At 50.4% G+C, this 11392-nt stretch overlaps 4 protein-coding genes across 4 annotated transcripts; 2 read left to right on the top strand and 2 right to left on the bottom strand.

The window, feature by feature from the left end:
• Positions 1 to 233: 233 nt before the first annotated feature.
• On the bottom strand, positions 234 to 1978 carry N7503_000980 (aspartate aminotransferase). The gene is made up of 4 exons (XM_057060541.1): positions 1563 to 1978; positions 1346 to 1477; positions 438 to 1280; positions 234 to 383 (listed from the first exon to the last, which is right to left on the bottom strand). The coding sequence occupies exons 1-4, from the start codon at positions 1821 to 1823 to the stop codon at positions 288 to 290; spliced, it is 1332 nt and encodes a 443-aa protein (XP_056927464.1). The 5' UTR covers positions 1824 to 1978; the 3' UTR covers positions 234 to 287.
• A 1738-nt stretch (positions 1979 to 3716) lies between these two features.
• Positions 3717 to 5518, bottom strand: N7503_000979 (RING-H2 finger protein; the record flags this gene model as incomplete). Its single annotated transcript, XM_057060540.1, has 4 exons — positions 3717 to 4188; positions 4241 to 4790; positions 4853 to 5252; positions 5324 to 5518. The coding sequence occupies 4 exons, from the start codon at positions 5516 to 5518 to the stop codon at positions 3717 to 3719; spliced, it is 1617 nt and encodes a 538-aa protein (XP_056927463.1).
• Positions 5519 to 6615: 1097 nt separating this feature from the next.
• Positions 6616 to 9282, top strand: N7503_000978 (uncharacterized protein). The gene is made up of 4 exons (XM_057060539.1): positions 6616 to 6820; positions 6876 to 7185; positions 7261 to 7837; positions 7891 to 9282. Exons 1-4 carry the CDS (start codon positions 6744 to 6746, stop codon positions 8727 to 8729), a joined length of 1803 nt encoding a protein of 600 aa, XP_056927462.1. The 5' UTR covers positions 6616 to 6743; the 3' UTR covers positions 8730 to 9282.
• A 23-nt stretch (positions 9283 to 9305) lies between these two features.
• Positions 9306 to 10514, top strand: N7503_000977 (phytanoyl-CoA dioxygenase family protein; the record flags this gene model as incomplete). The annotated part of the gene is made up of 3 exons (XM_057060538.1): positions 9306 to 9575; positions 9688 to 9991; positions 10069 to 10514. 3 exons carry the CDS (start codon positions 9306 to 9308, stop codon positions 10512 to 10514), a joined length of 1020 nt encoding a protein of 339 aa, XP_056927461.1.
• Between the last annotated feature and the right edge of the window lie 878 nt (positions 10515 to 11392).

Below are 11392 nucleotides of genomic sequence, written 5' to 3'. Positions count from 1 at the left end.
AGTACCCACATAGGTAAGATGCTGGGACCATAGATTTCTAAGAACTCTTATCACCTGAGAACTATCTTAACTCGTTCCAAACCTAGATCTACAACCTTAGAAGTGATAGTCGGACCCACTAGTCCAACTGCATACAAAGAGAGCGAATTATGAGCAGGATAGCCAGCTTAGGGCCGAGATGTCATATAAAGACCATGTCAAGCATGGGTTAAGGGTAATAAGTAAAATTAAAAACGCCAATCCGACTTGGTCTATCCCAAGTGCTAAGATGTTCCGTCATAAAACATCTACAAAGACTCACGCACAACACTATCGACAGCTTCAGCGAAGTAGTCAATATTATTTGTGTTCAGACCAGCCATAGAAATACGACCATTCTTAGTCTGAGAAACAGTTAGCCAAGCTCATATTATCAGGATGGGGGGATCAAAACTCACCATATAAACATGCCACTTAGACCGCAAAGTCTTAACCTGCTCCTCACTTAATCCAGTGAACGAGAACATACCAATCTGAGAGGTAATATGATCCCAGTTACCAGGCGTCCCCTTCTTCTCAAGACGCTCCCGCAGACCGGCACGCATCTCGAGAATACGTCCACTCATAGTCCTCAAATCATCCTCCCACTCCTTGAACAGCACAGGATCATTCAAGATGCGACTCGCAATCCGCGCTCCATAAGCAGGGGGATTCGAGATCTCCGACCGCTGCAGGATAGCAAGCTGACTGGCGACATGCGCATTAGCAGTCGAAGCATCCGCACCCGGCGCCGAAACGAAATGGAACGCGCCCGTGCGCTCGCCGTAAAGACCAAAGTTCTTAGCGAACGACTGCGCAACGCAGAGCTCGAAACCTTGCTCGATGAAGTAGCGGATTGACCATGCGTCCCGGTTGAGATCACCAGATGCGAAGCCCTGGTATGCTGTGTCGAAGAAGGGGAAGTGAGAGCGCTCGCGCATGGCAGCGGCGATTTCGCGCCATTGGTCCTGTGTGGGGTCAACACCAGTGGGGTTGTGAGCACAGGCGTGCAGGAGGATGACGGAGCCGTTGGGGGCGTTCTTGATCGATTGCATCATGCCATCGAAATCGAGGCCCTTAGTCTTGGTGGAGAAGTAGGGGTATGTGGCAAGGTTGAGGCCGACATTGGTGAAGATCTGGTGGTGGTTTGCCCATGTTGGGTTTGAGAGGTAGATTGTTGGCTTTTGGGGGTGGAATTTGGCAAGGAAAAGGCCGCCCAGGTGGACAGCGCCGGTTCCCGAGATAGTTTGGAGGGTGCAAATCTGAATCAAGGGGTGAGATTAGCTTGTGTTTAAGGTGTGTATGTGGTTTGTTCGGGTGGGCATACCCGTTTTTCTTTGATGGCGGGGCTGTCCGCGCCCACGATGAGCTTCTGAGCTGCTGCTGTGAGATCGGGCAGACCGCCGATGGAGAGATATTCGTGGTTGACAGTGGGATCGTTGTGGATGGCGTCATCAGCCTGAACGGGTGGGTTATTAGCAAAATAAACAAGGCACAGGGCGTCCAACAAAGAAAACACCCGATAAGATAGGATTGAAGCTCACCTTCTTGACAACGGGCAAGATCCAGGGCTTCGCATTGTTGTCGCGGTAGGCGCCAATGCCCAGATCAACTTTCTTGTCAGAGGGATCCTCCCGATAGGCCTTCATCAGGCCAAAGAGAGGATCTTCGGGGGCGGCAGCCACCGTGGAGGTGGTGAATACTGAGGGGTTGGAGGGACCCATGATGTGTGAGGAGATTGAAGAGAGACGATCGCGAGCCGTTGAGGAAGGGGAAGCAGAAGAATTTGAATGTAAATTTGCCATATTGTCTGACACAAAATAGATTACGCGACAAACGTTTTCCCCGGAATTGTCACCGAAACCTTGCTGCTTGCGTTCACCGGATGAGGAGGAATGAGGGGGTGGAGTAGAACGGTTAAATCAGGTTGCGGCGATTGTCAGCGTATACAATATACTTGAAAAAAAGCAAGGTATTAAAAGAGGTATTTTGTCGCAGCATGACCTATATATACACGAAGCTATCGCCGAGGGAGTCCACTTGGAACCGAGGAAGTTCCGTATCTTCTTCGCCGTCATGGATAGTGGAGGTCACATGCGAAACATGTGTAAACAGGCATTGCTCTACTATGACTATGACCTCAATAGCTAATGATCAGATCAAATGACCATTGATAGTTGTAGGATGTACCAGGTACTTATTCAAGTACCAAGAGATATATATATGTATTCTGCAACTGATGATCTGTATGAAATTTTGAATACAAAATACTGCATCGAATACAATTACCCGATGGCCTGATCTGTGAGCTCCGACAGGCTCGTCCCGCCGCCGCCGCAAACCGTGTGTCATCCAACGCCGAGCAAAAAAAAAAAAAAGACGCAGTGGATCCTTTCTAGAACCCAATGGCCTGATACATAATTCTGTGTTTTAGCTCGGTTTACAATTATCCGTCTCCAAGGTCGCGTGCGGAGTGATATTTGCCCCTTACATATCAGACCTCAACATCTCCAGCGGTCTGGATCATAATACATAGATAGCCCCTAGCAGCACGCAGCATTTGAGATTGCATTTTGAATCCAAGATATAGTTTATCCCTAGATCCATGCAGATATCTAGAAGTTCCTATCACCCGGGCTCAACTCCTTATCTTCAGGCTCATTCGGGTCGTTAATCGTTTATCCCCTCACCGGATGAGCGATAAGTACCATACATTATCTTCACAGTGTAGTATTAGCCAAGCCCTCAGGCTGCAAGCTATTCCGTACAATCTCCCAGTTCCGAGCAAAAAAAACGGAACAAAATAACACTCCAACAAAAAAAACTCCGTCTCGAGGCCATGAGGAGAAATTAGAAATGAGGACGATCCCGGACTCCGCACAAAGCGGACTTGCTCCGATCTCAGCCGTTCCCCGGAGAACTTGGGGAAAGTCGGGAGAGTTCAGGAAATGATTTCCATGACATCAGGCACATTTGGATCAACTCAACATCATTATCCCACCTAGGTAAATAGTCCCTTATGCATCCAGCGGGACAGGGATCTCTGTCCCAGGGTTCTTGGCTGCACATGATTGCACTCATCTACCCGTGGACTTCGTACGAGATATATGTTTTGCATCGCCCCGGGGCTGAGGGAGCCACCCACGTAGGGCAGAAACGACGGAGATTTCAGGAGGGCTTGGATCCCCATTTTTTTCCGTTTTCTTGCACCTTTTCTTTTCCCCCACACTGACTCCACTGTCCGTTTTGCTGGTTCTTATCCCCCCGCTGCCAAGCCGCGGAGATCCCCTTTGCCGATGGGGTTGGTTGGGGTCGCGGGAATACCTGCCTTATATGTCTCTGTTTAGTATCATGACGTAAAGCGGCTCAGAAGGGTTGAGTATGTATACTTGAATTCCTATTTGCTGTGGGATTTATATCTCCCTATGGCCTAATGTACGGGAAGTATATGCAACAATGATCAAGAGAAATCAACAGAAATGAAAAAGATGAAAACAAGAAAAAAATAAAAAAGCATCACCTTTTCCTCCCATATCTCAAACGCCTGTACCCGAATAATTTGTCCAATCAAAATCCCATCTCTTGTTCCTATACCTCGTAACGCCGTAATCAGCTAACTTTGTGCAAATCAATATGTAAAGCTGAGAAAAAAAAAAGGTTCATCGAATCGTGTAATCAGGGGGGGACATGTGTCAGTTTCATCTGCTGGAGTTGATGGGCAATCCTGCAGTTTCATTGGTTTGTGGCTCGGTTTCGGTCTCGGTCTCGGCAATGTGCGCAGGGGCCGGGACAGTGGGAGTTGTCACTGTCGGCGTAGTTGCGCCACTTTCACCGGGACTGAGACTCTCGACGCCATGGGTGCGTGAGCGAATGCGGAATCGCTCGCGAAGTCGGGTGCTGAGACGCTGGCGGCTGGCGGCAGGAATAGCGTCAGCAGCGTTGCCCTGGTTGGCAGCACGAACATGGCGGAGGGCAGCGAGGCGCTCCTCCACAGTGGCATTGTGCATACGACGGGCATTCAAGTAGTTCGTGAGACGATGGTGAGAATGTCGGTGGGTTGTTGCGTCGGTAGAAGTTCCAGCCTCCTCGGTCGGGGTTTCCTCCGTGTGCTCGGCACCCTCGCCTTGCTCGGCATTTTCTTCCGTCTTGGGCGGGTTCAGGTCGATACGACTGACAGAAAGTTAGTATATGGCTACAAAATATAGATCAAGAGAGAACATACCATAGAGGACAGGTGCCGGACACGTTTACCAACCAGGGGTCAATGCACTCCAGGTGGAACTGGTGTTGACAGGGCAGTACCCGCAGATCCTGGCCCTTAACAAAGTCATCTGTACAGATGGGACAGGAGAAATTGCCAGCATCCGGTGTAGCATCGGTCTTATTTTCGGGTGCAGCAGCGATGGGGTGATCGGATTCCTGTTCAGGAAGGTCATTTTCACGCGGAGTGGTTTCCTCAACATCGGCAATACTCTCAGAACGAGGAGAGTGTTCATGGCCAGGTTCATGGCCAGATTCATGGTTGACCATCTCAAGGTCTCGCTTGGCGGCATCGACACCATCTCCGGGAGACTCATCCCCAAATTTGACAATGGGGATGGTTTCGAGCATGGCCCGGGCGATACCTCTGGCCCTACTCTGCCTGATACGGCCTGCTACACGACGAGGTCCATATCTCTCCGGATGACGATGGGCGCGGACAGCACCTGTGATGATAATGCCCAAGAAGAGGGCAGTAATGATACCGGTAATACTGTACAAGATGATCATCGCTGCAAATCCAAGTCAGTATAGATGTACATGTATATATTAAAAGAATAAATCGAACACGAACCAGTATTAGGACTATCTCCACCAGTGCCAGTACCTGTACCGGTACCGGTATCAACACCGGTCACTGGGGCCGACATACTGCCGATTGCTGCGAGGGTATTGTTTGAACCAAAGGCGGCTTGTAGAAGGGTGGAAGACCGCGAATTGATAACGGTGAAGATATTGCGATAGCTTTCCGCAATATCATCCGTGGTCAGATTGCAGTGCGAAGCTGAACTACTGTACAGGATAATTGCCCCTGGTAAGGTCGATTGGCTGTCAACAGTGTCGATGGTGCGATCCGCTTTGAACGGCCCGGGGTAATCGGAAGAATCACACGGGATACAAGCGATTGAGGAGGAATTCAGGCCAACCGAGTCTTCCGCGACTACTTTTGTGACGTTGCCAGAGATATGAAAGGCCTAAAAATCGAAACTTAGCCACATGCGCCCCGTCGGAAATTGGGGGCTAGGATGGGGGGGGCGGGGGGTACCTCTTTCTCACTATCCGTTAGGCGGACGAGGGACTGGGTCAGCGGGGCGAGGGTCAATCCGTTCAGAGAACCCGAAGCCTGGAGACGAAAGCGAACGGACGAAGACCAGGACAAGTCCTGGGAATTGCTAGAAGGGAGGACAGTCACGGTCGCCAGCACCGAAACAAAGAAATAAGAGAGGAAGAAGGGACGCATAGCCGCTGATGTACGGGACTCAGCGGAAGCGTGGGGTTAACGCAGCATTAGTCAGGGCCACAAAAAGTGGGAGTTGAACAGGAAGTTTGGGGGGAGTGGAGTTGCATATGAACGAACAATAAAACAGGAAATTAAAAAAGAGGGGAGAGCTAGGGCCGATCATAGTATGGATCCCCCGTGGAGAAAGTAGATCCATGATCATGACGATAAGCCCGGATGGTGGAAGTTCGGGGGTTCCATGGTCCTCACTGCATGAGCTTGATATCATACATGATTCATTGGTTCGTATCTACGTAGTCTCACTTGGTCATCTGTTATGGATTATCAATAAGATTTCAATCTCCAGGGCTGTGTTAAATGATTACGGATTACGGAGTCCGTATCCATAAATCCCTGGGGACTGTTATCTGTAGCGTGGGGATCCACACTATTGACTCGTTCTCGCTTCACCACGCACAGAGAAAATCAGATATCATTTAAAAAGATTGATCATATGTGCTTACTCTCTCCGGCTAACCGGACACTTCCTACCCTGAAGACCGAATGATCTACGGAAGAAAATAAAGGGCGGGTCTTTCCTAATAGAGGCAAACCTTCGTAGCTTTCGCTTCTCTTTCCTTTTTCTCTTTCGCTTTTTCCTTTTCCCTTTCCCCGCAGAGAAAGATGACCAAGGATCAACATTGCGCACGGAACAACAAAAGCTGGATTACATGATATGAATCGCCAACTGGACGACTGCCCGAACCTTAAAAAACCCGTTATGATCTGGTATGTTGTCTGGGCCTAGATGGTATTTTGTTTTTTTTTTTTTTGAATCTCATCTCCCCCTCTATAATGCGAATGATCATGTTGTACACGGGACATATTCTCACAAGCCCCCGGATATTCGTTTGTGATTTGCGGAGAAGGTAGAGTGGAGAGAGGCCGAGGCTCTCATGGACCGACGTACGAGCGCAAAAGACGAGAGAAAAGAGGAAAAAGGAAAAAAGATAAAAACAGAAAAAAAACTACGAATATAAATAAGCAAAGCAAATGACGAAAGGTCATATTAATAGTCCAATTCCCTGTAAATTTTGCATTTTTAGCTTTTTCCCTGAGAAGAGCGGCTGCACCCGCTCCTCCGCGTTGTTCTGCAATCCCTTCCTTTTCCCCTTCCCCTCTCCTTCGATCGGCAGATCCACTGATGACAACTTGATCATTATCACTTTCAATCCGGGAGGGTGTGATGCGTCGCACCATGCCTGCCCAGGACGATGATCCATCGGCTTGGGAATTTCGCTTCGACCGAAAACCCGTTTCCTCGTACGTTCAAGGATGAAAAAAAAAAAAAAAAACCACCCCCTCACACTCTTCACAGAAACTCCGTGATCGCAAACCTCGATATTGAATACAGTGAATTGGCTCAGTCATGGAAGGCCTTTATTCGCCATGTACCGGCCGAGAATCGTGTGGTATGGGAGGAACGGCCTCAGACAGCTACCGACGTTCAGGCCTTGGTGCGCGACCTACATACCCTTTGGATGTCCCGGCCCCGCCAGCGGGTTGCCGGCCTCTGTGACCGATTCATCCCTACCGTCGAGTCTCATTCTCAAATCCTCGCCGTCCTACCCGATGGTAATTTGTATTATACCCCGCTACTCTATGGGGTGCTGCAGTCAGTGATCAAGGTGAGTTGCACCCAGGCCGAGGCCATCCCCAACCCCTAACTACGGTCCACTAACCCCCTCTTGTTTTCATCCTAGGCATCGTCAAATTACCATCGGATCCTCGAAGGACTTCTCACCGCGTTAAATAATATTACTAGTGCCATCAACCCCCCTGCGGATCTCAATGCGTCCCACCGGGAGGCCGTGGCCGAAATCTACACCCTGATCTTTTTGTTCCTGAATGAATTCATGGATTGGTATGTGCGACGATCCACGTGCCACCTATTGAGGAGCCACAGTCAGGATGTCTATTCCCACTTTCACCCCCTGGTTCTATGCATTCAACGTCAGGCCCGGCTTCTCTCCGGGTCCTCGGATGCGATGGATGTCGATGATGGCTGGGACTCCGCATATAGCCCTCGCGCCCTATGGGAAGAGTCGCAGCTCAGCCAGGTGGGACGGGAAGGAAAGCGCCGCCGACACGCAGCACAAAATACCATGACCCGACGCCTGATTTGGGATATCCAACAAGATGCAGAGAAACGTGATCAGTTGAGGGAGACACGAGACCAGCTGTTAAGGCAGATGCTACAGAATACGACGGAGCAACTTATTCCTGCGAAAGAGCAGAGCAAGCGTATTGTGTGTTTGACTACTGCCGCACCGGACCTTGGTAGGAGACACTCCCTTCGGCTGCCTAAGCATGTTGACTAACTTTTATGTCAGTTACACCTCTTGTCGAATGGTCACGGGGATCCAAGCGTCGTCTAGCTCGTCTTGAGCTTCAAAGTGAATCCAAGCACCTCCAGCCCTTCTTTGATTGCGAGGATCAGATTCCGCATTTTGATCCGGACGCCAAGGTTGTGACGGAAGCCAATGTGATCACGTCTCTCAGGAAATGGGTCACTAGTCCCCGCTCCCAGGCCCTGGCCGTCGCCGGATCCCAATCTGGCGAATCGCTGAGTCCTGTGTCCCTCATCGCCGCATCATACGCCTTTTTCGCTCGCGACGCCGACCTTCCGACCCTCTGTCACTTCTGCACGCTTCCTTCTAAAGAGGTTTCGGGACAGACTCCTCATCAACAGGGGCTGATTGCTCTGACCTATAGTCTGATCCGACAGATGATTGATAATTTACCGACGGTTGTTGACAGTGACTCATTACTTGATCTCACTGCAGAGCGGTTTCGTCCCATTGACGGCACTTTGGGCAGTTGGACAGCGGCCTTATCGCTGGTGGACACTCTTCTTCATTTTGCACCACCGTTATTGGTCCTCATTATTGATGGCATCGATACTATCCACGATGATTCGACGGATGATGCTTTGCGAGAATTGATTCGCGTGCTACTCACGCACACCCGTCATCAGCCGCCTAGCGGAGACAGTCCTGGCCCTACGTTCTTGTTCAAGGTTCTCTTTACCGTCGCTGGTCGTCCAAGTGCATTGGTCGAGACCATGTCCGAAAACGAACTAGTTGTGAGCGAACCTACCCTGGCTGACGAGCCGTCGGCATCAGAAACTGTTCTGACCTCTGACCTTGGTGCAGTCATGATGAATGCATAATTCGGCGTCGCACAACTCCCACCTTTCACGAATCTCCTTTACTCAGTTTGATTTTGCTCAGTCTCCCACGGAGACATAAAGACCCTTCGCTTCATAGATCTGCACATTGGGGTTGATTTGGGTCCCAGGTTCATAACGATTGCATGAGGCACGAAGCGACGGTGACGACTTCGGCAAATTCTTGGTTTTCTTGCTATTTATATGGGAATATCCCTTTTGGTTTTGGTGATACCTTTTGATCTTCGTTCTCCATTCAACCCCAGTTACTTGGCGCCTGGAATAATTTGGCCTTGGATATAGGGACCCCCATTTGGTCCCTCTGCACTTGCTTCACCCATGGTAGACTCTGTACTTTACTACTTGGTTGTGATACCCATGTCTAGAACTACATTACTTGTTATGATCGGAAACCATAATTCGAAGCCCAAAGACTTTCCAAGTGGACCAGCCCAAGCATTTGACGTCAAGATGCGGGTCTAAGTGGATGAAATGCGGGGGATCACATGGAATATGTATTCCGGCATTTCATTTCTTGAATGCACCGCAAACACACAGGATTGAGCACACACATACAAGATGAATGGACACACATCGATTCCATCCCGGCAATTCCAGCCCGCTTCTCTCCAGTTGAATGATTTGAAGCAGATATGTTCGCGCACAGTCGATACCTCCACCTACCCGTTGGCCTGTGCGGTGGAGCGTAATATACCAATCTACGATCTTGGAGCTCTAGAAACTGGCGCGATTATTTCGCAGCTGCAGGATGAATGGCATCACGTCCTGCATACTGGCCCAGGTGTCTTCGTCCTACGAGACATGTACAACCCCGCCCGGTACAGCCATGTCCTCTCCGCCACGAATGGGGCTTTCGACCGAATTATCGCCAGGGAACGCGAATCCAACACATCCACAAGGTGACCGATTCGCTACTGGTGGCAGCAACGACCGAATTTAGAATTCCTTCAACAAACATGGCGCCGAAGACCCCGCGTCATTCGTCGACTACTACGCCAATCTCTGGTTAGCCGCCGTCTGCACTGCATGGCTCGGCCCGGGCTATAAAGTCACGGCGCAGGTCAACGCAGTCCACCCTGGCGGCGCCGCCCAGGGGGCCCATCGTGACTTCCACCTGGGATTCCAGGAGGCGGATGCGTGCGCACGTTTCCCAGCGCCGACGCAGCTGGCGACGCAATTCCTCACGCTGCAGGGAGCCGTTGCACATACGGACATGCCCGTCGAGAACGGTCCGACGCGCCAGGGTATCTAGCCTGGCGTCGCCCAGAATTTCGCGCCTTCTTCCAGGAGAACTATGTCGCGTTGCCATTGACTCTTAGAGACGGTGTCTTCTTTAACCCTGCGCTCTTCCATGCGGCTGGGGCAAATGTTATGGATCCGAATAATGGTGGGTTCCGTCGCGTCGCGAACCTGTTGCAAGTGAGTAGTCCGTTTGGGAAACCGATGGAGACTGTTGACTCGCTACCACTGGTGGAGAATACTTGGGAGTTGCTGGTCCAGCGGTATCAGACTGCTGGGAAACATATTGCTGATCCAGACCTTGATCCCCAGCGGTCGTCCCTGGAAGCTCGCGAGATCAGGGCGTTCATCCAGGCTGTCGCGGAGGGATACCCCTTTCCTACCAATCTCGATCGTCGACCACCTGCCCCTAGTGGCATGGCACCGGAGAGTGAGCAGGCTATTGTGCTGCGTGGATTGGAAGCAGGATGGAGTCGCAAAGAAGTGGTTGCTGCACTGGAGAAGCTTCGACACGACGAGCGAGCATGACTGTAGGCTCTTAGAGAATTTTTTTCTGACAGATAGAAAGCTTGCAAATACCACGTACCTGATGCCCCCACTCCACCTGAAACGTCATATTAGGTTCAGCCAGACGTAAAACATACACATCCAAATGTATATTTATACCCATCACATGCCCTAATCTTGCGTCAGGGTTGCTGGACCCTCGGATCGGGCTTGAGATCCACGATTAACATTGGTCAAAAGCAGATAAGGCGAAGTGGGGCCGAGTGGGACCTGCGTCCATGGCTTGTTAGAGAACGGATTGTGTGGTGGCAATTGAGGGGAACAGGGGTACGTGTACTCACCCACTATGATCGCTAGGCTTTTATGTACAACATTCAAGCGATTGAATCGTGTGTGAAGCATTGCATTAATCTATCTGATCGGACATATATTTAGACTGGAAAATCCAATGCCATCTGGAATGCGGCTTATTGCCACTGTGGATCATTTTATCTGCGAGGAATGGCTGTCTCACATTTTTGTGGCTTTCAGCCAACAACACTGTGAAACAGGAACGGGGTCGCGTTTTTCTTTCAACCACAACTTTATTGTAATTGTAATTTGTTCACTTTCACGTCAATTCCCTGTCGTTTTGTGCTCGAACCAGTCATTCCTTGAATCAATCAGGCTCAAGCTTGATCCAACTCCCCCGGCTGTGCCGATCTCAGCTCCACAGACAAACCTGGACCAGCAACAAAGGTGTCCTTGACAGGCAGATCAGCCCTGGAAATCCCCGTTCATTGATCGGAAGCGAAGCCCCAAGCCAAGCAAAGTCGTCCCAAGCCGCGCAAGAGGTCTAACCTCCAATTTTACTGGGTCCTGCAGCCCGTGAGGGGGGAGAAAAAAACAGCCTATGGATT

Source organism: Penicillium pulvis, assembly GCF_028828015.1.
Source record: "Penicillium pulvis strain IBT 33274 chromosome Unknown contig_10_segment0_segment0, whole genome shotgun sequence".
NCBI lineage: Eukaryota > Fungi > Ascomycota > Eurotiomycetes > Eurotiales > Aspergillaceae > Penicillium > Penicillium pulvis.
Note: the sequence above shows the minus strand (reverse complement) of the source record. Positions and strands in the feature narration are given on the sequence as shown.

What these genes read in the sequence shown, in the direction of transcription:
- N7503_000980 (XM_057060541.1), bottom strand. Translation starts at nt 1,823, where the DNA reads ATGGCAAATTTACATTCAAATTCTTCTGCTTCCCCTTCCTCAACGGCT. An exon ending in TCTTGCCCGTTGTCAAGAAG is followed by an intron (nt 1,478 to 1,562) that starts GTGAGCTTCAAT and finishes CCACCCGTTCAG; the next exon opens with GCTGATGACGCCATCCACAA. An exon ending in CCGCCATCAAAGAAAAACGG is followed by an intron (nt 1,281 to 1,345) that starts GTATGCCCACCC and finishes CCCTTGATTCAG; the next exon opens with ATTTGCACCCTCCAAACTAT.
- N7503_000978 (XM_057060539.1), top strand. Translation starts at nt 6,744, where the DNA reads ATGCGTCGCACCATGCCTGCCCAGGACGATGATCCATCGGCTTGGGAA. An exon ending in GACCGAAAACCCGTTTCCTC is followed by an intron (nt 6,821 to 6,875) that starts GTACGTTCAAGG and finishes CACTCTTCACAG; the next exon opens with AAACTCCGTGATCGCAAACC. An exon ending in TGCTGCAGTCAGTGATCAAG is followed by an intron (nt 7,186 to 7,260) that starts GTGAGTTGCACC and finishes TTTTCATCCTAG; the next exon opens with GCATCGTCAAATTACCATCG.